The sequence below is a fragment of the Toxorhynchites rutilus genome, chromosome 2 (assembly GCF_029784135.1).
Source record: "Toxorhynchites rutilus septentrionalis strain SRP chromosome 2, ASM2978413v1, whole genome shotgun sequence".
NCBI lineage: Eukaryota > Metazoa > Arthropoda > Insecta > Diptera > Culicidae > Toxorhynchites > Toxorhynchites rutilus.
In genome coordinates this window covers 174,078,082-174,103,396 of record NC_073745.1, presented here as the reverse complement: position 1 = coordinate 174,103,396, position 25,315 = coordinate 174,078,082, and the positions used below count along the sequence as shown (strand labels likewise).

The 25,315-nt window shown below is 39.5% G+C and overlaps 1 protein-coding gene across 1 annotated transcript in view; it reads left to right on the top strand.

Annotated features, from left to right (window-relative positions):
* Positions 1–12,254: 12,254 nt before the first annotated feature.
* The window catches only part of LOC129766404 (homeobox protein Hox-C1a-like), a 202,395-nt gene continuing 189,334 nt past the window's right edge, over positions 12,255–25,315 (top strand). The window contains exon 1 of the mRNA XM_055766929.1: positions 12,255–12,635. Within this exon, the coding sequence (XP_055622904.1) occupies positions 12,331–12,635 (305 nt within the window). The 5' untranslated portion in view covers positions 12,255–12,330. The remainder of the gene's footprint in view (positions 12,636–25,315) is intronic.

The window sequence follows — 25,315 nt, the reverse complement described above, 5'->3', positions numbered from 1 at the left end:
TAGCACTTGATTGAAACATATTTGGTCACAGTGTTACATGGATAGAGAACATTCAATTAAACTCTTTCACATGAATATATTTTGAAAATTCCCAAAGGAACTGGCAGATTATTTTCCAGCAATGATTAGATCTTTCCGGAACTTTCTCGATGCTGAATGGCATCCTAACGGAAAGAGTTCTGCGCGTTTATGTGTCGATCCTTCGTCGTCCACCTCCTCCAGCACGTTAGGCAACGATGTTGTCTTGTCGATGTCCTCACGAAAAATGAATGTGTCTCACCACCAGAATATCGCTTAAGTATGCTTTTTGTGTGTGATTGAATCGAGAGAAGGTGTGGTTTACGATGGCAATTTGGAAGGCAAACTAGAGGGGAATGAACTCTCTGAGCTCGGAACTTTCGGCGACTGAGCAATAATCGATTGCGGGCGCATACAATATTGGATACGGAAATATGCTACTGATGGGGAAGAATAATCTTCTGAAGCTATCCTGTTAATTGCGATTGATTGAAAAACCACAAAACCAAATGTATTTGATCACAGTGTTACATGGAAAGAAAACATTCAAATAAACTCTTTAACATGAATATATTTTGAAAATTCCCAGAGGAACTGGCAGATTATTTTCAGCAACGATTAGATATTTCCACATTTTCCTCGATACTGGAAGCCCACCAGTGGTTAATGCCAACTCGATAACCACCTGTTAATAGCACTTGATTGAAACATATTTGGTCACAGTGTAACATGGATAGAAAACATTCAATTAAACTCTTTCACATGAATATATTTTGAAAATTCCCAAAGGAACTGGCAGATTATTTTCAGTAACTATTAGATATTTCCACATTTTCCTCGATACTGGAAGCCCACCAGTGGTTAATGCCAACTCGATAACCACCTGTTAATAGCACTTGATTGAAACATATTTGGTCACAGTGTAACATGGATAGAAAACATTCAATTAAACTCTTTCACATGATTATATTTTGAAAATTCCCAGAGGAACTGGCAAATTATTTTCCGGATCTTTCTCGATGCTGAATGGCATCCAAACGGAAAGAATTCCGCGCGTGTATGTGTGTGTGTGTGTGTGTAGCGGCTGCTTCGAGATCTTCCCGGGGAAGAGTTTGTGGCATCACTCTCCTCCTGATGGATTCCCTTCTGGCCTAAGGTGCACAAACAGGCTCTTGGTGACACCGTTCATTCACGCTTTCATGATAAACGAAGAGCTTCACCACAACAGCGACAACATGCTCCAATCGCTGTTCAATTAGAACTGAGTGGATTTCCGAGCGGCGCTCGCTTATATACCGATTGGTGATTTCAATAGCCTGTTTTGAAAGCAATTTTAAGACTATTGAAACAAGTTTTTGGATCAGAAAGTAACAAGTATAGAACGCGTAGACATTTTATCTATCGAATGAAGTGTTTATCATACCATTTCGTTCAGTTGTTTAGGAGCTATTAACGCTCAAAATCTCGGTCTCCGGCGTAACGCTTTCGTTTTCGAAACTTTGATTTTACACCCCGGTATAGAAATGAAAGACGTAGTCCTACGTCAAAATAAATTTCGGGCGGGACGAAGTTTGCCGGGTCAGCTAGTATATATATGAATAAATGGATTTCTGTCTGTCTGTCTGTCTGTCTGATTCTTATGGACTCGGAAACTACTGAACCGATCGACATGAAAGTTGGTATGTAGGGGTTTTTGGGGTCGGGGAAGGTTCTTATGATAGTTCGAGGCCCCCCTCCCCTCTCTAAGGGTGGCTGCCATACAAATGAAACACAAATTCCCGCATAACTCGAGAATTAATCAAGCAAATGAAACCCAATTTGGCATGTGGGGGTTTTAGGGTGCGATAAATGTTTTTAGGGTGGTTAGATAGTCCTCCCCCTTCTAATAGGGGGGCTGCCATACAAATGAAACCCAAATTTCTGTATTACTCGAGAATTAATCAAGCATATGAAACCAAATTTGGTATGTGGAGGTTTAAGGTTGCAATTAATGTTTTTATGGTCGTTGGACACTCCTCCCACCTTTGAAAAGGGGGGCTGCCATAGAATAAACAAAAATTTCTGCATAACTCGAGAGTTAGTCAAGTAAATGGAACCAAATTTAGCATATGGAGGTTTTGGGGAGCAATAAATGTTTTTATGGTGGTTTCACACTCTTTTCCCCTCTATAAAGGGGGACTCCCATACATATAAATTTTGGGCGGGACGAAGTTTGCCGGGTTAGCTAGTACAAAATAAATTGATAGAGGGAGAAAACCCGCAGAAGTGAGAGTGCTCTAGCTATTGCTTCTGCCAAATGCACAAATCCCTTTATATCTTCTCTTCATTTCAACAATGCAATGCTGGATCTGTAGAATGTTACAAATGCACTCCGTCCGCCCGATAGTTGCGACCAGTCTTCAGAATGCAACTCGGTGCTGATGTGCAACAATATTTTTGTACCCAGTTAAGCTCCCACTCCTTGTGCTCACAGGCGCTCTGGCGAATGAGCACGCTCCGAAACACAGATGAAATGTTTGGTTGTCAGTGCCGTGGACGCAACTCCAGTTTTAAGCTGAGTTTTACGCTGAAAATCGTGCCGTGTTGCGCGCTTGAATCTGGATTGCTCTCTCTGTTGAGATATTTTGACGTAGGACTACGTCTAACCGGAAGATATAGGGGGTGAAATGGAAATCTAGGCACTGAACAAGTAGGAAAAATGCAAGATTTGGAACGCTTATAACTCGAGCATTTCTCAATAGATCGCAAAGGTTTTTGCATCAATTGATAGGAAAATATCTACGCATCTATCATAACGAATAACATTTCATTTTTCTTGAGATAAATAATTGAATAATTGTGAAATATCAAGCATTGTCCAAATGCACTATGTGCCTATTTTTTATTGGTCCATTTTGTGCTCCTCAAATCGTACCGACCAAAACGGGCAACCAGAGCAGCAGCGAAATAGAATGAAGCACGATTGGAAAGGAAAAAGAAAAAAATGAACGAAACATTGGTCGCAGTCTCACACATGCGTAATTCTCGAGCCAGCCAGTCAGCTTAAAAATCCCCGCTCCGCTGCCGTAACGATCATTCTTTGTGTGGACACCGACTGGACAACATCGTTGCTGGACGAGCTGGACAGCGAGGGATCGAGTGCCTTTCTCAAGGCAAGAGGGCAGAGGTGGTAGTGCTGGAGTAGAGTAGAGTAGAGTTTTCAAAGGGCCTTTCTCAAGGCTAGAGACGAATGAACTGCAAAAGTTTAAAGTCTCTATAATTCAAGACCTTCCTTCCTTCCGTAACGATCATTCTCATCCAAACCGTACACCACATCGGTTCGCATCACAACACACCAACAAACCAACCCAAGCAGCCATGTCTGGACATGGTAAAGGAGGAAAAGTGAAGGGAAAGGCAAAATCCCGCTCGAACCGTGTTGATCTGGAGTTCCCCGCAAGGGTAGCTAGGCAGAGCGCGTTAGTACCAGTGCACCAGTCCACCTAGCCGGCGTTATATAGTTTCGGCCGCCGAAGTGATCGAGTTAGCTGGCAAAGCTGCTCGCGACGATAAGAAACCCCGCATTCGGAACAGAACACATTCGGTTCGGTGGACATCAAGACAACAGGCAGTTGCAGCGAGTGGCGAGTGGCAAACGCAATCACAAAACGGCATCAGGTAGCAGAAGAAAAAAGTTTGTTCTTTATACAAACTGCTTTGGTGGCAAATCCAGAACAAGGCGGCATCGAGGACGTTCGAAATGGTTTTTTTCAAAACCACGAGTACTAAGTTTTCTAAATTGGAACCATTCCATAAAACAAGGCGCTTTTCAGGGCCATTAAACCTTCCAAAATAGAGTTTAGGAAATACAGTTCAATGCTTTCTAAAACAATATCCAAAATAATAATAAAACACAAATTGATTTTTTCATAATTTGTTTGCCAGGATCTGATGAGTATGTGAATTTGGCAGTTGTTCTGAGCTTATTGATAGTTGGGGACTTTCCTGATTATTCAATTTTCACCAATTCTTAAATTGTTTCCAGATTCAAAGTACAGTAATTTACAATTAGTTCGACATTTAGCTAATTGGACGGACATGTAATGCGACTTATTTAGTTGAACATTTTTGTAAACATAGAGATCCAAATTATGACCCCACATTGAAAGCCGACACTGTACCACTGTCATCGCAAATATTCAATTACAGGTTAAAATAGCCTCCAATGCGACACTGAGTGGTGCTTCGGCACGTCGCATTGAATGTAATTTACTGTACAACATGTCACAAAGCTGGATGGGAAGAAATTTTCCAATTGTGAAAGCTGTGGCGAGTGGCAAACGCAATCGCTAAACAGAAAGGTTTAGCCGAACAAGAGAGTGATAACAAAACAATAAACTCTTTAGATTGAAGATAATTTTGTGATCCTGAAAAGGACCCTTTTTAGCCTGCATGTGAATCCAACGAGCGAACAAATCGAAATGAATGTATTTTTTTGCCATCGCTCCCTTTTAACGCTCATTCGTTCGTCTCGTTGGACTCGCCCCTTTGGCTGAGTCTGCCGATTTGTCTCTATCCTGTGAGTGTGTACCGCTAGAGTACAAAACGCGCGCTGATGACCACCTATGCATTCCCTATCACAGCCATCATTTTGATTGTACGATATGTGCATACGCCAAAAGTTGCCCGGCGTTGATAAGTACAAAGGTTTCAGAAAAAAACGCAAAAACACAACGCCAAAGGTTCTTTTCAGAACCACCAACATGTTCATAAAGAGTAAACAGTAAACTAATCCATTTTTCAGGTAGATAGGTAGGTATTCACGTAGGAGAAGAAAATAAAACAATATATTTAAAATATATATTTAACAAAAGCTGTCCCCTTTGTATAGTCCTACGTCTCTCCGGTTATGTCCCCGACATTACCCACCCGTATTTTTCTTCACACAAGCGTATACGATTCAAATGGGGCGTGCTGTTGTTTTTATGCTTTGCCTAGAACGAACGAAGAAGTGTGTGTGTGTATATAAAATGAGACGCGTATCACACAAGTGAGAAGAAGGGACGAATGACCTTTGGGTTAAAGTCCCTTCAAAAACAAAAACAGAACAGAACAGAACAAGTGAGAAGAAATGTTTAGTATCTGAGTTCTGCGCCGGGTACATTTTGCGCTGTCGTGCTTATGAATTTTGTGCGCTTTGCACGAAGAGAGAATACGAGTGTTCTTTGAGCGCGCGCTATGAAAATTCAACTCAAGCGCAGCGCTGCGTTTGTTTTCTGAAGACTGGTTGCGACGCTTATACTTCCATGTCAAACCGATATAGTGGTTCTCAGATTTTCTTGGGAAGTGGAAATTTTGTTCTTTGTCGCAAACCATTAGACCCGTATTTTTTTTAATTTTTTTGTTTTTGATTTCCATTTTAGGATGGTCCGAAAAATCAAATTTTTCCACATTTTTCAAAAAATCATAACTTTTGAACTACTGACAAATTAACAAATTAAAGCCAATTAGCAGACCTACCAGAGTTGCACAAAATATTAATTTTGGTTTCGTTATTAATGATTGTATTTGTTTTTTATAGTTTTCATGGTCTCGGGACCAAAGGCGCTATATTTTTTTATATTTTTTTGGAAAGCTGAGAATTTTTTACACAACATATTTCGAAACCAGAGAGGCGTAATGATTTTTCAAAGTTTACCGTAATTATTTCGTAATTATTCATTGTATTTATTATTTATAGATTACATGGTACGGGACCAAGGGCGTTATATTTTTTTTTATTTTTCCTTGAAAGCTGAGAATTTTTTACACAACATATCTCGAAACCAGATAGGCGTAATGATTTTTCAAAGTTTACCGTAATTATTTCGTAATTATTCATTGTATTTATTATTTATAGCTTACATGGTTTCGGGACCAAGGGCACGAAACCATGTAAGCCTATATTTTTTTATATGTTTTCTTGAAAGCTGAGTTTTTTTCACATAACATATCCAAAAAACAGAGAGGCGTTTTTTTAGTTTTTGAGTTATGATTTTTCAAAGTTAAAATGTTTTTTTGCAGGCTTTATAGGTAGAATATAGGAATAGGTATTGTTATCGGTAGAGATTAAGGACAATGAAAAACATGTATCAGGTAAAGGCAAGAAAGGCAGAGACGAGTGGGTAGGAATTAAAATTGTATAAAGACCGGAAAAATGACGAACAAAAATCTCTTGAAATACCGCAGTAAAAAAATTGTTTTTCTTAAACTAAAACACGCAGCTGAAGCCAAGAGGTTTTGCACTTTTATCAAGTTGTAGTTCAATTCCCTTTTGCTTCTAATTATTCTTCTCAGAGCCACATGCTCTGTTCATCTAAACATATCCTGTACAGCAAGTATTTTATAAAATAAAAGATGAAATTCAAGATGAAAACAAAATGAAATTCAAGTGTTCGTGGTGTGGTTTGTGGTTTAAAAAGATGTTCATCAGAGAACTTACTCATGCTCTTCAAGATCAAGCAGTGAAGAAAAAAGTGAAATTAGATGACAGCATTTCCAACATTTGCAGAAATTGCCACTGGAAACTGTATAAGTACACACCCGAAGAGCCCATCGCTGGACAATCCAAAGTTCCTGCTGTCGACAGCCAAGGTAAGCTTTAGGTTTCAATATTAGTAATAAGTATATAAGTATATAAGTGTATTAGTAAAAATTCTAGTAACGAATCTAATAAGTTAATTGATCGCAAGGCTGCTAAATATATATTTTTTTTTATTAAATTTCACTGTCATTACCGTCGCTAGAAACACCCAGTTTGGAATCAATCAGGAGTATTGCCAGCGTACCTTCTACAAGCGAGGATGAAATCATTCAGCAACTTAAGGAAAAGTTTCTAAAAACTCATGACAATAATGAGAAGTATCGTATTCTCACCACTTTTCCTAAAAGCTGAACAGCCTATAAAATAATGAAGGAATTCGATGTTTCTCAACATATGACATAAAGGGTAAAATACTACAGGAGGACAAGGGCATAATGTCAACACCGGCAAAAAAGCTAAGCACTATCACTCGTGCGTGATTTCTATACCAGTGACGAAATAAGTCGAGCGTGTCCAGGAAAACGAGACATTGTTATTTCAAAAAATGTTGATGGCAAGGTATATATACAACATGTTATGTAATTTACAAGAAGCTTACGTCATTTTCAAATAACAATATCCTGCAATTAAGATAGGGTTTTCAATGTTTGCAAGTAACCGTCCAAAGCATTGCATTCTGGCAGGAGCGAGTTTTTACCAACCCCACAAAACAGTGTTGGTTAGAAACATGTAATGTTCCGGGATAAGTTATCTGATTTATCAGCACATCATTTCATAGCAGAACAACAAGGGATATATTTGAAATATGTGAAAACTAACTTGAAAGTGACGGAATGTGAAATAATTTGCGATTTTTCTGAAAATTTTTCATTTGTTGTACAAGACGCTGTACAAGGTTTTCATTGGGTAAACGCACAGTGCACTATTCACACATTTGCTATTTGTTATAAGGATGATCATACTTCAGATTTGAAGTTTACCAGTTTCACTGCAATCGCGGAGTCTTCCAAGCATACCCACGTTGCAGTTCGTTTATTCATTGTAGATTGTGTTAATTTTATCAAAAGGAAGTTGCCTGACCTTAAGAAAATTCACTTTTTCTCAGATGGATCAGGTAGTCAGTACAAAAATAAGATGACAGCCTTTAATTTGTGCCAAATGAAAAAAGAGTTTGGTATAGATGCGGAGTGGAACTTTTTCGCCCATACCATGGGAATCGTCCATGTGATGCTTTAGGAGGAACGCCTCTCTGATTTTTGTATACGTTATGTGAAAAAAACTCAGCTTTCAAGAAAAAATATAAAAAATGTAGTGCTTTTGGTCCCGATACCATGTAAGCTATAAATAATAAATACAATGAATAATTACGAAATAATTACGGTAAACTTTGAAAAATCATAACTTAAAACCGGAAAAAACGCCTCTCTGGTTTCGAGATATGTTATGCAAAAAATTCTCAGCTTTCCAAAAAAAAATAATAAAATAATATAGCGCCTCTTGTCCCGAGACCATGAAAGCTACAAAAAACAAATGTACATCTTTACAATTATAAACGGAACTTCGGAGATATACAAATAAAAAAAGCCTGAGGTTTTTTTTACATAATATATCCTAAAATCAGAGGGGTGTTATTTTTTGTTTTAGAGTTATTATTTTGCAAATTTAACATGTTTTAAGTCTTTGTTAAATATTCCTGTGTGATTAGACTAGACCTATGCGATTAGAATCCAATCTTACCGCAAGTCCGATATTTTGACGTAGGACTACGTCAAACCTTTCAATATAGGGGCCCATTTCAATATTTCGAAGTAAAAAGTGTTCGGTTTTTGAACGTGAATACCTCTTTTATTCAACGATGGATTTTGATTCCAAATAAACGAATTAATAGGAAATATCTTCAGCATTTTTTTTGTATGCTCTACATTACTATTTTTCAGTTCATTTAGAGCTCAAATTGATGAAAATTGGAAGAAAGAAATCCCTACTTTCCCATACATTTTGTCTGCGTTAGCGCAGCAAACAGCTATTCATTACAAGCAGCCACAGGAACGGTAAAGAAGAGTGGGGAACGCAGAAGAGATTATGTATTTAGGCGGTCGCTACAACGTAGACTATATGACTATATAAAGAAAGCGATGATGGTGCTTGGCCTCCATTCGTTGCGAGGACACCGACTGGACCATATCGTTGCTGGACGAGCTGGATGGCGAGGGATCGAGTGCCTTTCTCAAGGCAAGAGGGTGGATGTGTAGTGCTGGAGTAGAGCAAAGTTTTCCAAGGGCCTTTCTCACGGCTAGAGACGAATGAACTGGAAAAGTTTAAAGTCTCTATAATACAATACTCTACCTTGCCTGCTTGGCCTCATTCTATCGCCGGACATCAAACAGGAATGTATGTTCCCAACAATTCCAAGCATTCGTAAACAAATTTTGATATGTAATATAATATCCACTTCGAGAATATCCACTACACCGTATCAGATCGTGTTCTTCACTATCAAATACATAGTCAATGGCACCCATCGGTATCGAATTATTATCGATACCTCGGATTTCGCTAAATGCTCCGCTAGGCTCGACTGCCGAGGAGGAATGGCATTGAAAAACGACAAACGGGAGAAAGAGATGTCGGAGGTTGAAAGGTGATTGGTAGAAAACATAATGGGATTATCATACCACTTCGTTTTGCCAGAAAGATATTATTAATGTTCAAAGGAGGAATCGAGTCCTCCGAGGAAATACCCAGCGCAAATTAGAGTCTACTATCGATAGCGGCATTCGTACACAAATAATTTTATAACGCAGCTTTCATCAAAGTGATTTCTTCGATATGGTGAAATATCCACTATCATATATTTCGTATCCGTCATTAACAAATCCGTAGTTGATGGCGCCCACCAGTATCGAATTATCATCGACACCATCATTTTCGCTAAATGCCTCTATCAGTTCGGCCTGCAAAAACTTTTCTAAACTCTAATCCATAAGTTTGGTGTCCCTGATGGTGCCGTTGATTATATGCTAAAATAATAGCAAGCTCCTCGAATACGACGGGCCAGCTGGATGTCCTCGGGCAGGATGTAATGGCTGTGGGATGATATTGAATGTAATGCAAAGTGTCCGGACTCGAATACATTACTGTAAAAAAAATTTCAGTTCGGCCTGCAGAAACAACGAAATTAATTGGGAAAGAACAGCATAATGCATAGACGTGAGTGTGAGCTCCCCCATCTCACATTCCAAAAAGATTAATGGTTTTCCAAGTAGGCGCGCTACATACGGATACGGATGATTTTAATAACCTGTTTTCAAGACTACTGAAACAATTTTTCGAGTCAATAAATAGCAATCATATAACTCTTGGACATTTTATGCTTTGTATGGAATGATTATCATAGTGTTCCATTGATCCGAAGCAGAAGTATTAACGCTTAAGAAAGAAAGGGATTCATTCTTGGAATTACTCAGCAAAAATAATGCCCTTTTCCGAGAATTGGAAACGACAAACGGTTGCGGCATTCGCACACAAATAATTTTATGATGCGGTTTTCATTAAATAGATTTCTTCGATATGGGGAAATATCCACTACATCATGTCATATATTTCGTATTCTTCATTATCAAATCCATAGTCAATGGCACCCATCGATATCGAATTATCATCGACAAAACGATTTTCGCTAAATGCTCCTTTCATTTCGGCCTGCGAAAACTTTTCTGAATTCTAATCTATAAATTTGGTGTCCCTGAAAAGAGCCGTTGATTATATGCTAAGGTAATAGCACGCTCCTCGAATACGACGGGCCAGCTGAATGTCCTCGGGCAGGATGTGAAGGGTTTTGCGTGGAAAGTATACAAATTGGTATTTTCGAATAGGCCTCCTGCAGGGCCATAACCGCGGAACTTTGGAAGCGCAAGCCGGCTTTGAAGTCCTGGGTAATTCCACGAACCAAACGCTGCAAAGGTAGTTTACGGATCAGCAATTCGGTAGACTTCTGATAGCGACGAATTTCACGCAAAGAGACGGTTCCCCTTCTGTAGCGATGTGGGTTCTTCACACCTCCTGTGGGTGGCGTGCTTTTCCGAGCTGTTTTCGTGGTGCCTTAAAACCGTTAGACTTACACTGTCTGCTTGGTCCCGATGAAACGAGTCCTCACGGTGCGAAAGTAGAGGTAGAAATGAACGAGAGCAAAGGATGCGTCATATTATAAATCATAAGAGTATGGAATGTAACCCCGACCTCTTTTACATTCTTTTCATTATATTTGTAGCTCAACTCGCTTCATATAAAAGAGAGCGAAAGTTGCGCTTGGCCTCAAGGTGCTACTGACACACAAAAACATAACGGTTATGTTTTTAGCGCAATCTAAAAGAGAACCATATCAAATAAAGTTTTCTACTACTGAATGCACAGTTTTTTTCAAAGCTAATTTTCGGTCCCAAATAAAGCGTTACTTCTCAGCAACAGTTTGTCCGGATACCAGGAAAGGAGGAAGCCGCCGAGAAGCCCCTAACGGCCATTTAGGGTCCGGTAGGATTGGCCGCTTGGACCGGCAGTTTTTACTGCCCCTTGTGTGTCCCACTATTTGCAACCGTTTTTCCAGCATCATTTTCCTGCTCGAGACGCGCGATTTTGACGCCATTTTTTCGCATCAGAATAGGAAGTGAGGAAGAACGATCTTCTACTTCGCTTCGTACAACTGCTATAGCGGCCTTGGAGGTCTCGCTGTCGACGATTCCGTGTTTGGCCACTCCACCTGCCCCCTCTGCTTTTTCATTCCCGGACTTCAATTGTTGCTTGAAGGTTTTTCATTCCCCCGCAATTCCGCTGCCTTTGGGTGGCGCTTACTGTAGGAGGCAAAAAAATAGCATCTCTTATATCTCGAATCCTCAGCTTTCAAGAAAAAATATAAAAAATATAGTGCCCTATAGTCCAAAGCCATGAAAACAATAAAAAAACGAAAATAAATCTAAGTTAAATAAAAAAAGTCATTTTTTGAAAAAAAAAAATTTGGACCACCCGCATTTTTTTGAGCACTCTAATAGAAAAATGCGAGTCTAATACTTTGCTATAAGGTACAAAACCGCCACAAAATCTAAGAACCACTGTATCAGCATGGCATAAAATGGCTGTATATGTATATATTCCATGATTATATTCACAGTACATTATAATATAATGCTACATGCTTCATTTCAAGTTATTAACCTATGGTTTTACTTCTTCAAGTTAATCAAATCCTACAATTATTAAACTATTCAGTCCTCTTCAGCCCAATTTCTTTCTTTAAACTGACTCTAATTCAAAAAGTACGCTCGTAATAACAATTCTGTTGCTTTCATTTAAAAGACAAGAAAATTTCGATGTTAGTAATGTTAGTTTCTTCAATGATGAGAAAAATGAAAGAAAATATTTTTTGGTGTTTCAGATGGTCTTTTGTGTTTTTTCTGTATTTTCTAATATAAACAATGAGTGCGCAACATCACATAAAAAACTCCGCCTTCGGTGTCGTTAATCGCCGCCCCTTTATTTATATTCTTTATAAGAGCCAATCACAGAGAGGGTTTATTTTCCGCTGCTAATGTATGTGTATTCCACCCGCCGCTGATCTATCGTGAGCTTCAAATCGTCATTATTGTTAGTGTAATTTAAACCACCGAACGGTATACGGTATCTACATTGTCTTTCTTGTTCCAGGAACATAATAGCTTTTCGAATCGATTTTCAGTATAATTAGTTAACATACAATAATGTCAAACGAAGTAAAAAGTGTGTTGAGGCAACAAGACAAAAATAAGATAAGTGATACTGCTGTAGATCGAGAGTTTCTATCATCTACTTTTGACAATATTAATTCATTATCATCGAAAACGTGTATAACAGAAACACATGTGATAAGTGATGCTACAACTGATCAGTGTAATGCTTTTAGTTATAAGCATAAAGCATTTAGTAATTCAAGCTCATTCCGGATAGAAGCAATTTTAGCTAGCGAAAATGATCAAAAAAAGAGTGTTGAGTCGGATGCCTCACTAAACGAAGACACTCTTTCTAGGTAAGTGATGACCAATCTAGAAATATAAAATAATGTATATGTATACATACGGATTTTGGATGAAAATGCAAATTTTAAATTTTTTTATTTAAATTAGTATGGAGATGATATTATACTCATCTAGCGAAACGAACCGACTGTCAACTCATAAATGAGCTTATCTTATCATTGTGAAAAGCATATATTTATATGTATAAGTCGATTGCAACCGAGTTACGCAGCATCGTATACCACATGTTTTGGTGATATATAATGTACCTAATTGGCATGTGCTACAATAATGGAGGTGATATACAAACCTGTTAAATGTCTCCTGAATTAGTTAGAATACACATGCATTTTTGATTAAATATGATAGAGAATTTCTTTAGAGATATGTACGACTGTTAAGAGATTAGATTGCGATTACCTTGATGTGATTTAAGCAATATATGCTTACAAGCAAGATTTGAAAATAAATTAAATTTTTTTATGCATTGCCTCCATGACCCACGTATGCACTTTGCTCTATTCCTGTAATCAAACCTAAACAAATACAAATATTTTGATTACTCAGAAGGGAACATGATGATGTTGATATGAAACATTTACGCCAATTTACGCTCGCCAAAAATATTGTCCATAACAATATGAAAAGTAAACGGTGCATTTTGAGGCCAAAATGCATTTTCAGAAATTTATAATGTCCATTATCCACTTAAAAAAATGTCTAATAATAACTTCGTTTACATAATTTGCGATAGATGGGTATTGGTATGGTTTACAATGAATTGGGACATGCTCAGTTTTAATACTCTGCTTGATCCCATTGGTAAAAGTTAGGTTATCTTTTGATGAGAGAAAAACATAGATGTCAATAGTTTTTTTTTTCTAGAATTAAGGTGGTCTGATTTCAATTTATTGAATACTTTTGATTGTTTGGTTGAGTGGTATTTGAAGAAGATTTATGTTTAAAATTGTTAAATTCGAATCAAAAGCTTCAAAACTATTTAGCTTTGTGGGTTCATAAATACAATTAGTTACAGTAGAACAAGAATAGTGGTTAATCACATTGTATAAACCAGAGTGTATGAAAACAGAAAGAAAATGTTATGTGCCCTCTAATATTGTTAGTGCCTTGTAATATGGGTTGAGGAAAAAGAAATGTCGTATTTCTGATCGAAATTTGACGCTTTATTTAACATACTAAACATTATCCAATTTAAGTCAAATATGCGCATTTTGTTCGCAAACTTGTTACCATTTAGAAGGCAACTTCATTTTCCCTCCTTATAAAACCTCCCTTCTTATTTGCAAAAAAAACCCAGACAGCCAGTTTTCGCAAGCCTCTTTTAAGGCCAACTTAGTATCATCAAGAGCGTTTTGCATGGACCGGAAGAGATGATAATCACTTGGAGCCAGGTCCGGACTATACGGTGGGTGCAATAGGACATCCCATCCGAGCTCCCGTAGCTTCTGGCGGGTCATCAAAGATGTGTGAGGCCGAGCGTTGTCCTGGTGTAAAATAACACCATTCCTATTGATCATTTCTGGCCGCTTCTGGTCAATCGCCCTGTTCAAACGGTTAAGCTGCTCACAGTAGAGAACCGAGTTGAGGGTCTGGCCATAGTTGAGCAGTTCATAGTGGATGATTCCCTTCCAATCCCATTTGGGCCGACTCACCGCGCTTCGACCACGACTTTTTTCACTTTAGGATGTCTTACGTGATCCACTTTTCATCACCAGTCACCATCTTCTTCAAAAAGACGGGTGGGTAATGTCGGGGACATAACCGGAGTGACGTAGGACTATACACAGGGGACAGCTTTTGTTAAATATATATTTTAAATATATTGTTTTATTTTCTTCTCCTACGTGAATACCTACCTATCTACCTGAAAAATGGATTAGTTTACTGTTTACTCTTTATGAATATGTTGATGGTTCTGAAAAGAACCTTTGGTGTTGTGTTTTTGTTATCACTCGATATTCCCATCTTGTTCGGTTAAACCTTCCTGTTTAGCTATTGCGTTTGCCACTCGCCACAGCTTTCACAGTTGGAAAATTTCTTCCCATCCAGCTTGTGACATGTTGTTCAGTAAATTACATTTAATGCGACGTGCCGGAGAAACACTTTGCCACTCAATGAAACTAATTGTTGCCTTGATGAGCGCCGAACCGAAGCTGCTCTGTTCTTGATGCGAGTTTTCTGATTGTCGTGAGCAGCTTTGCAAGCCAACTCGAGCACTCCGACGGCCGAAACTCTATAATCGCTGTTAGGTATACTGGTGCTCCGGCACCAATCCGTTCGGCCTAGTTACCCTTGCGGAGCAATCAGTGAATGCGACCAACAGGGAACTGGAGACCTGCACGGTTCGAGTGAGACTTTGCCTTTCCCTTAACTTGTCCTCCTTTGTTACGTCCACGATGCCGATGCCGTACAACCACACGGGTTTACGGTTTGAAAGAAAATAAGATATTTTTTGGGGTCCGCGTGTTTTATACTCTAGCGGTACACACTCACAGGATAGAGACAAATCGGTAGACTTAGCCAGAGGGACGAGTACAACGAGGCGAACGAATGAGCGTTAAAAGGGAGCGATGGCAAAAAAATACATTCATTACGATTTGTTCGCTCGTTGGATTCACATGCAGGCTAAAAAGGGTCCTTTTCAGGATCACAAAATTATCTTCAATCTAAAGAGTTTATTGTTTTGTTATCACTCGATATCCTCATCTTGTTCGGCTAAACCTTCCTGTTTAGAGATTTGTTGCCACTCGCCACAGCTTTCACAGTTGGAAAATTTCTTCCCATCCAGCTTTGTCACATGTTGTATAATAAATTACATTCAATGCGACGTGCCGAAGCGCCACTCAGTATCGCATTGGAGGCGATTTTAACCTGTAATTGAACATTTGCGATGACAGTGGTATAGTGTCGACTTTCAATGTGGGGTCATAATTTGGATCTCTATGTTTACAAAAATTTCCAACTAAATAAGTCGCATTACATGTCCGTCCAATTAGCTTAATGTCAAACTAATTGTAAATTACTGTACTTTCAATCAGGAAACAATTTAAGAATTGGTGAAAATTGAATAATCAGGAAAGTCCCCAACTATCAATAAGCTCAGAACAACTGTCAAATTCACATACTCATCAGATCCTGGCAAACAAATTATGAAAAAATCAATTTGTGTTTTATTATTATTTTGGATAATGTTTTAGAAAGCATTGAACTGTATTTCCTAAACTCTTTTTTGGAAGGTTTAATGGCCCTGAAAAGCGCCTTGTTTTATGGAATGGTTCCAATTTAGAAAACTTAGTACTCGTGGTATTGAAGAAAACCATTTCGAACGCCCTCGATGCCGCCTTGTTCTGGATTTGCCACCAAAGCAGTTTGTATAAAGAACAAACTTTTTTCTTCTGCTACCTGATGCCGTTTTGCGATTGCGTTTGCCATTCGCCACTCGCTGCAACTGCCTGTTGTCTTGATGTCCACCGAACCGAATGTGTTCTGTTCCGAATGAGGGTTTTCTTATCGTCGCGAGCAGCTTTGCCAGCTAACTCGATCACTTCGGTGGCCGAAACTATATAACGCCGGCTAGGTGGACTGGTGCACTGGTACTAACGCGCTCGGCCTAGCTACCCTTGCGGGGAACTCCAGATCAACACGGTTCGAGCGGGATTTTGCCTTTCCCTTCACTTTTCCCTCTTTTACCATGTCCAGACATGGCTGCTTGGGTTGGTTTGTTGATGTGTTGTGATGCGAACCGATGTGGTGTACGGTTTGAATGAGAATGATCATTACGGCAGCGGAGCGGGGATTTTTAAGCTGACTGGCTGGCTCGAGAGTTACGCATGTGTGAGACTGCGACCAATGTTTCGTTCATTTTTTTCTTTTTCCTTCCCAATCGTGCTTCATTCTATTTCGCTGCTGCTCTGGTTGCCCGTTTTGGTCGGTACGATTTGAGGAGCACAAAATGGACCAATCAAAAATGGGCACATAGGGCATTTTGACAATGCTTGATATTTCACAATTATTCAATTATTTATCTCAAGAAAAATGAAATGTTATTCGTTATGATGGATGCGTAGATATATTTCCTATCAATTGATGCAAAAACCTTTGCGATCTATTGAGAAATACTAAAGCGTTCCAAATCTTGCATTTTTTCCTACTTGTTCAGTGCCTAGATTTCCATTTCACCCCCTATATCTTCCGGTTAGACGTAGTCCTACGTCAAAATAGGTCGAGTTCGTTCCGTTTTAGCCGTGCATCGCAGGCGTTGATTCGGTCTAAAAGATTTTTTTTGCGTCAACTCGTGTGGCGCCCATACATCCAGCTTTTTTTGGAATCCAATCTTTTGCAAATGGTTCCAAACGGTTTTATGGTCTATACCCAGTTCCTGGCCAATCGAGCGAGTGCTCACATGCCGGTGTCTACTTGGATGATTTCAACGATTTTACCGGTTTCCACCTCGATTGGCCTACCAGTAAGGGGTGTATCTTCGACAGCCACTATACCAGAACGAAATCGATCAAACCAACGCTGTGCTGTGCGAATCGTTACAGTATCGGGTCCATAAACTACACGATTTTTTTGGCCGCCTTCGTTGCAGTTTTACCTCGCAGGTAGTCCGTCCAGCACTGTCTGCAAGCGTCGAGGCGAGATTTTTGGTCACTGTAAACCGAATCCTCTCCCAGATCTCATTAATCGTCGTTTCGAGTTCTGCTTCGTTCCCTGGATTTTCATTCTTCAGACATTTCTTGATTTCCCACCATAGATGCTCAATAGTGTTCGAATCCGGTGATTGCGCAGGTGTTTTGATTGGGACATTATAGAGTAGGCACTCCCGCACGATGAGATCAGTTTGTTTCGGGTCATTATCCTGTTGGAAGTAGTAATCACGAAAGAGACCCAATTCCTGCACGGGACACTAAAGGTTACGTTTCAGGATGTTCAATGAAGCCATAGCCGAATCGATTAACTCCATAGTTCCAGTTCCAGAAGCCGCCATCGTACCATACATCATCTGGCTGCCGCCGCCGTGTTTTACTGCGGGAATGCTGAATTTGGAGCACCGATCCTGATTTCTCCACACCATCTGTCCTCCATTCGATTCAAAGAGATTGGTTTACATCTCATCCGTATAAAGGACCTTGTTTCAGAACTCCTTGGTCTGTTAACAAATGCCTTAAATGACTTTTCACGGACAACACGACCTCTCAGATTGTTCCTGTATGGTACCCTCCGGACATTGTCTGTGCTTACAGGTCTTCTTATGGCGCCGGCTACTTCGGTAGTTAATTTAGGAATGTTTGTTATAGGGTTCTTTCGAAATTTTCGCCCAATTACCCGTTCATTATCAGAAGACAGGATACGTTTATGTCTTCTACTCGGAAGATTTTCCATGTTTTCTTCGTATAGTGGGTTCTTCCGACTATGGCTGCTTTTTCCCACGACAATTCATACATATTATCATCGTGCGTGTAACAATATCTATTTGTTTCTTTTAACTTGCCATTTTGATAAAAACTTTTTCAAACATCAATGAAAAACAAAAACCAACACACAAAAAAGGGCGCTAATTCGCAAAGATCTTACACCCAAACTAGCGTTGGCAGAAAACATTTCATCTTTGGCAGAAATTATGCCATTTAGTGTGCTGGAGAGTCAAATGCGCAAATAATGAGCTGTTTTGAAAGCTTAAAAATGGTTTATATGTATGCGTGCAGACATCTCTTCATGTTTTCTTTTCTCATTTCATTTGAGATTGTGCCAAAAAAAAGTCACAGGAGGGTTGTGTCCGAGACACGACCGCTTAGTTGACGTAGGATTCCGTTAGGCTATCTGTTGATTTTGGATATGTTTGACAACGTTAAACTCTTTAATAAAGATTTGGTTTGGTTGTTTGTTCACTCCACCAGTGTTTACCGAGTGATGATGACAGAAGGATGGCAAACGGTCGTTGGATGGTGCGTATCAGATAAAAGATACTGAAGTGGAACGAGATATGATGATGAAACCTGCCCTCTGTGATCCTAGATGAGATTCCTCCTGTGATATGTATGGATGAAATAAAGAAAAAAAACCTCACCAATGTAATATAAGATAATTACCGAACACAATTATCATTTTTTCTCATCAGTAAAAACCGGTTTCTTTAATATACAGAAAACATATTTGAAAAGGAAAAGGTAATTTTCTTTTATACTTTTTACTTTCTGAATAAACAACCCAATGCGAACACCTAACACTATATGTAGAGCATATGGGAAATAACTTTTTCTAATATTTCTTCACTTTTCCAATTTTTCTCACCGTATAAACTTTTCTTGTGTGAAAATGAACACAACAAAACAGACAGCTTAAATCAAACGACACATTCTCGAGCGGGAACACACCTTGGTTTTATTTATGAAAATTGAATTAAATCGATTCATATATCATTTCATTTTAACACAACTTCTACCATATACAAGTTTACACTTACACTTGTGCTAAATTTTAAACACCATATACGATCGGTCATTGATATGAAATTTCACGAAGCAACCAACATTAAAGTTCCAAATTAAAAAAAAATTAATTTGCTAGAATTAATTGTATCACTCACCTTACTTGCAATATAAAAATGCCCCCGACTTGCATATATTTGCAATGTCGATTTCCCCCAGGCAGCTTGGTTGATGTCTCTGTTAGGGAACACATTTCCATAGGAACAAAAGTTCCCCATACTCTCATGTATTTGCAATGCCGATTTTCCCCAGACAGCTTGGTTTTGATGTCTCTGTTAGGGAACACATTTCGGCGAGAGCAAAAGCTCTCGCTCCTTTATGTATTTGCAATGCCGATTTCCCCCAGGCAGCTTGGTTTTGATTTCTCTGTTAGGGACCCGCCGCATGTGTCGTCAATTTCGACCAATCAGAAGTTAGTGTTTCCGTTAGGATATGGGTTGAGATTTTTGAATTGTTCCATAGTTAGTTTCATGACATATATTGGGCCTGATTCTCGAATACACTTCACGGTGGAAACGAAATAAACGGAATTGAACTATGTTTTACGTGTTAGTGAAGTGTCGAAGATAATAATGAGTTTTCAGGCAGAATGAGCACTTTTCAAATAAAAAATCATTAATGAAAATCAACTTCTTCGTATCAAACTGGTATTCAATGTGAGTGGAAAACTTTGTTTTCTTCATGTGATATAATAATTTCATATAAAAATTTCATCTGGACATATTTTGATATTATAATGATAAGTTTAGTGGGAAACTAACCTCGTATCACGATGACGACACCGTACCGTTGTCATCGCGGATACGTTTCATTCCGTTTCCACCGTGAAGTGTATTCGAAGTGTATTCGAGAATCAGGCCCATTATTTTCTTCAATGTGTTATGGAGTTGATGGAGTCCCGAAATCGATTGACGCAAAAATTTCATCAATCCATCATGAAATGACTGAGCCATAAGCGTTTGAAATTGGACAATATTCAGGATGTAATCGATTTTAAATTTGTACACCAGTATGTTCCCGAAAGACGTAATCCTACGTCAAAAAGACGGGTGGGTAATGTCGGGGACATAACCGGAGTGACGTAGGACTATACAAAGGGGACAGCTTTTGCTAAATATATATTTTAATTATATTGTTTTATTTTCTTCTACCTACCTATCTACCTGAAAAATGAATTACTTTACTGTTTACTTTTTATGAACATGTTGGGGGTTTTGAAAAGAACCTTTGGTGTTGTGTTTTTGCGTTTTTTTTTACAAACTTGATTCTTGATTTTTTTCTAAAGGCTTTGTACTTATTAAATGCTCAACGCCTGGCATCTTTCGGCGTATGCATATATCGTACAATCAAAATGATGGCTGTGATAGGGAATGCATAGGTTGTCATCAACTCATTCACTATCATATATTTCATTATTGAGCACATTACCGTACCTTAAACTGTGGTTTCGGAGACGAATGAATTGTAAGATTTGTAGTATCCGTAAACAAAGTAAATAAAAATAAAAAAGAACTGAGGTTTTGGAGACGATCTGTTGAAAAATAAACGAACTATAAGAACTTAAAATAAGAACAGAGCAGCAGGAAATACATAGCTCATCATGTTGCTCCTTAGTTATTTTCCTATACAATGCAGATGTAGACGGCGCCAGTGGTTGTATGGTTAGCGTAACAGCCTCACAATCCGATCGGCCTGGGTTCAATCCCAGCTGGCGTCGTTGGGATTTTCTGAGGCGAAAAATCTCTGGTTACGTCTTCCTTCGGAGCGGAAGTAAAAGAAGTTGGCCCGGCTCATGAGTTGTTGAGTCTGATAGGTAGGAACAGGTGGAGTCGCCTCCCTGATGTCGGTGATTGGCACTAAAGTGGCGGAAATAGGCCGACGAAAAATAAGCGAAGATAAAAAAAAATGCAGATGTAACGTCAGTCAGTCAACCAAAGAAAGCAGTTCTTGCTACCGAGAAAATTCGTTAATGCCATCCTGCATACAATGTGTTGTAATTTGAAGCCACTTTTAATTCGGAAACTATACATGGGTTTGTAAAAACTGAATGATCAATTTAAAAAACCCCAACCAGTTCAAGAACAAGCATAAACAAAACAAAACAGTTTATATTATATGTCATATTATGTCACTTTAGAATGCATTGGTATTGTGAAAAACTTTTAATAACTCTTTTTTGAATGATTTAATGGCCCTGTAAAGCGCCGTGTTTTACGGTGGCTGGTTTTGCCACCAAAGCGGTCTGTATAAACAAACTTTTTCTTTCTTCTACCTGCTGCCGTTTTGCGATTGCGTTTGCCACTCGCTGAAACTAGTTGTTGCCTTGACGAGCGCCGAACCGAAGCTGCTCTGTTCTTGATGCGTGTTTTCTGATTGTCGTGAGCAGCTTTGCAAGCCAACTCGAGCACTCCGACGGTCGAAACTCTATAACCGCTGTTAGGTATACTGGTGCTCCGGCACCAATCCGTTCGGCCTAGTTACCCTTGCGGAGCAATCAATGAATGCGACCAACAGGGAACTGGAAACATGCACGGTTCGAGTGAGACTTTGCCTTTCCCTTAACTTGTCCTCCTTTGTTACGTCAACACGTCCACGTTGCTGCTTGTTTTCTTTTTATGATGTGATGCGATGCGATGCTAAACGATGCCGTACAACCACACTGGTTTACGGTTTGAAAGAAAATGAGATATTTTTTTTGGATCCGCGCGCTTTATACTCTAGCGGTACACGCTCACAGGATAGAGACAAATCGGCAGACTCAGCCAAAGGGACGAGTCCAACGAGACGAACGAATGAGCGTTAAAAGGCAGCGATGGCAAAAAAATACATTCATTACAATTTGTTCGCTCGTTGGATTCACATGCAGGCTAAAAAGGGTCCTTTTCAGGATCACAAAATTATCTTCATTCTAAAGAGTTTATTGTTTTGTTATCACTCGATATCCCCATCTTGTTCGGCTAAACCTTCCTGTTTAGCGATTTGTTGCCACTCGCCACAGCTTTCACAGTTGGAAAATTTCTTCCCATCCAGCTTTGTGACATGTTGTACAGTAAATTACATTCAATGCGACGTGCCGAAGCACCACTCAGTGTCGCATTGGAGGCGATTTTAACCTGTAATTGAACATTTGCGATGACAGTGGTACAGTGTCGACTTTCAATGTGGGGTCATAATTTGGATCTCTATGTTTACAAAAATGTCCAACTAATTATGTCGCATTACATGTCCGTCCAATTGGCTAAATGTCGAACTAATTGTAAATTACTGTACTTTCAATCTGGAAACAATTTAAGAATTGGTGTAAATTGAATAATCAGGAAAGTCCCCAACTATCAATAAGCTCAGAACAACTGCCAAATTCACATACTCAGCAGATCCTGGCAAACAAATTATGAAAAAATCAAATTGTTTTTTATTATTATTTTGGATATTATTTTAGAAAGCATTGAACTATATTTCGTAAACTCTTTTTTGAAAGGTTTAATGGCCCTGATAAGCGCCTTGTTTTATGGAATGGTTCCAATTTAGAAAACTTTGTACTCGTGGTTTTGAAAAAAACCATTTCGAACGCCCTCGATGCCGCCTTGTTCTGGATTTGCCACCAAAGCAGATTGTATAAAGAACAAACTATTTTCTTCTGCTACCAGCTGCCGTTTTGCGATTGCGTTTGCCATTCACCACTCGTTGCAACTGCCTGTTGACTTGATGTCCACCGAACCGAATGTGTTCTGTTCCGAATGCGGGTTTTGTTTTCGGCGCGAGCAGCTTTGGCAGCTAACTCGATCACTTCGGCGGCCGAAACTATATAACGCCGGCTTGGTGGACTGGTGCACTGGTACTAATGCGCTCGGCCTAGCTACCCTTGCGGGGAACTCCAGACCGACACGATTCGAGCGGGTTTTGCCTTTCCCTTAATTTTTCCTCCTTTGCCATGTCCAGATTTGGCTGCTTGGTTTGTTTTGTTGATGTGTTGTGATGCGAACTGATGTGGTGTACGGTTTGAATGAGAATGATCGTTACGGCAGCGGAGCGGGGATTTTTAAGCTGACTGGCTGGCTCGAGAATTACGCATGTGTGAGACTGCGACCAATGTTTCGTTCTTTTTTTTCTTTTTCCTTTCCAATCGTGCTTCATTCTATTTCGCTGCTGCTCTGGTTGCCCGTTTTGGTCGGTACGATTTGAGGAGCACAAAATGGACCAATCAAAAATGGGCACATAGTGCATTTGGACAATGCTTGATATTTCACAATTATTCAATTATTTATCTCAAGAAAAATGAAATGTTATTCGTTATGATAGATGCGTAGATATATTTCCTATCAATTGATGCAAAAACCTTTGCGATCTATTGAGAAATGCTCGAGTTATAAACGTTCCAAATCTTGCATTTTTTCCTACTTGTTCAGTGCCTAGATTTCCATTTCACCCCCTATATCTTCCGGTTAGACGTAGTCCTACGTCAAAAGTCCATACGACCGGAATGGGGATCGAATTAAGGCCGGCTGGAATGCAAAGCTGTTTCACACGACCACGCTATCCATATAGCTGCCAGTGCTGTTATATAGAAGCGTGATAATATTGGGCTGGGGAAAAAGAAATGTCGTATTTCTGATCGAAATTTGACGCTTTATTTAACATACTTAAAATTATCCAATTTAAGTCAAGTATGCGCCGTTTTGTTCGCAAACTTGTGAAGAATGTAAATGTGAATGTGAAGAATCCAATAGACAATAAAAAAGTGCAAACAGGGCTTGATCATTATTTTAAAAGAAAAATGAACCCGAATCGTGCGGATACGGGCAATGCAGCCAAAAAAGTGATCCCACTGAGCAACAGGTTCGATGCCCTTGCCCCAGTGAACGACGAAAGTGCACAGCAAGAAACGGTCCAACCAAAGCCCGCGCTGGTTTACCTGCGTCAAGTAGAAACAAAAAACGCGATTGAGTGGTGCTGAAAGGTCGTCGGGTGTTTCACCCGACGAATTAAAAAACGTCTTAACCGACATGGGTTTTGAAGTGGCCTCGGTTACTAATATGATGAACCGATTTAAAAAGTCATAGCCCCTCTATAGAGTGGAACTCGAGCAATCAACAAGAAAATTGAAGCCTGGTGAGGTGCATCCGATTTATAAAATCACCCGCCTTTTAAATCGAGTAGTGATGTTTGAAGAGCCACACAAACGGATTGGCCCCGTGCAGTGTCACAACTGCCAAGAGTACGGGCATACCAAAGGTTATTGCAATCTTCCAATAGTCTGCGTAGTTTGCAGTGGCATTTACGAGACAAAAAATGCCCAGTCCCAAGAACAGCAAAAGGGGGAAAAGATGCAGCAACTGTGGTGGAAACCATACGGCAAACTATAGGGGGTACCCTGTATACACAACCTTGAAGAAAAAACCGAAAGAATCTCGACCAAAAGCTGCAACTAGCAGGCCAGTAAACGATCAGCCAATTCTGCAACCAGTGGTAAAATCAGCCACACTCCCGAAACCCCAACCTCCTGGTTTCACGCCTTCACCTAGCACATCGTATAGGGACGCTCTACTCTCCCAACCACCAACACCAATAATTCCTCCCGCGCACCAACTACAAGTATTTATGGGTTCAATTATGCAACTCATGACATCTATGCAAACAATGATGCAAGAAATGTTGCGCATCCAGCAACTTCTCATCCAAAAACTGCAATGCTCGAAATAATTTTTTTGAAATCTGCTATTGGAATGCAAACGGGATTCATAACCATTTGAATGAAATTAAACTATTCGTGGACCAACACGATACGACGCTTTTCTCATCAACGAAATTATCTGACGGATCACTACAACATCAGAGTTACGGGTTATGATTTCTATGGTACAAATCACCCGCACGGGTCAGCAAGTGGAGGGTCTGCGGTCCTCATTAAACGAGATATTCCACACTATTTATGGCACCGTCACAGTACTCTAAATATCCAAGCAGCGGCTGTGTGCATAGAGAGTGAATCAGAGAAATTAGTACTAACAGCATTCTACTCATCACCGAACCACCACCCTTCGGAGGAGGAACTGAAAGACTTTTTCTCACTCCAAGGGCACCGATTTATTGTTGCTGGCGACTTCAACGCAAAACACACCTTCTGGGGATCAAGGCTGATTACCACTCGTGGTCGCGTTTTATACAACGTCATCACTAAC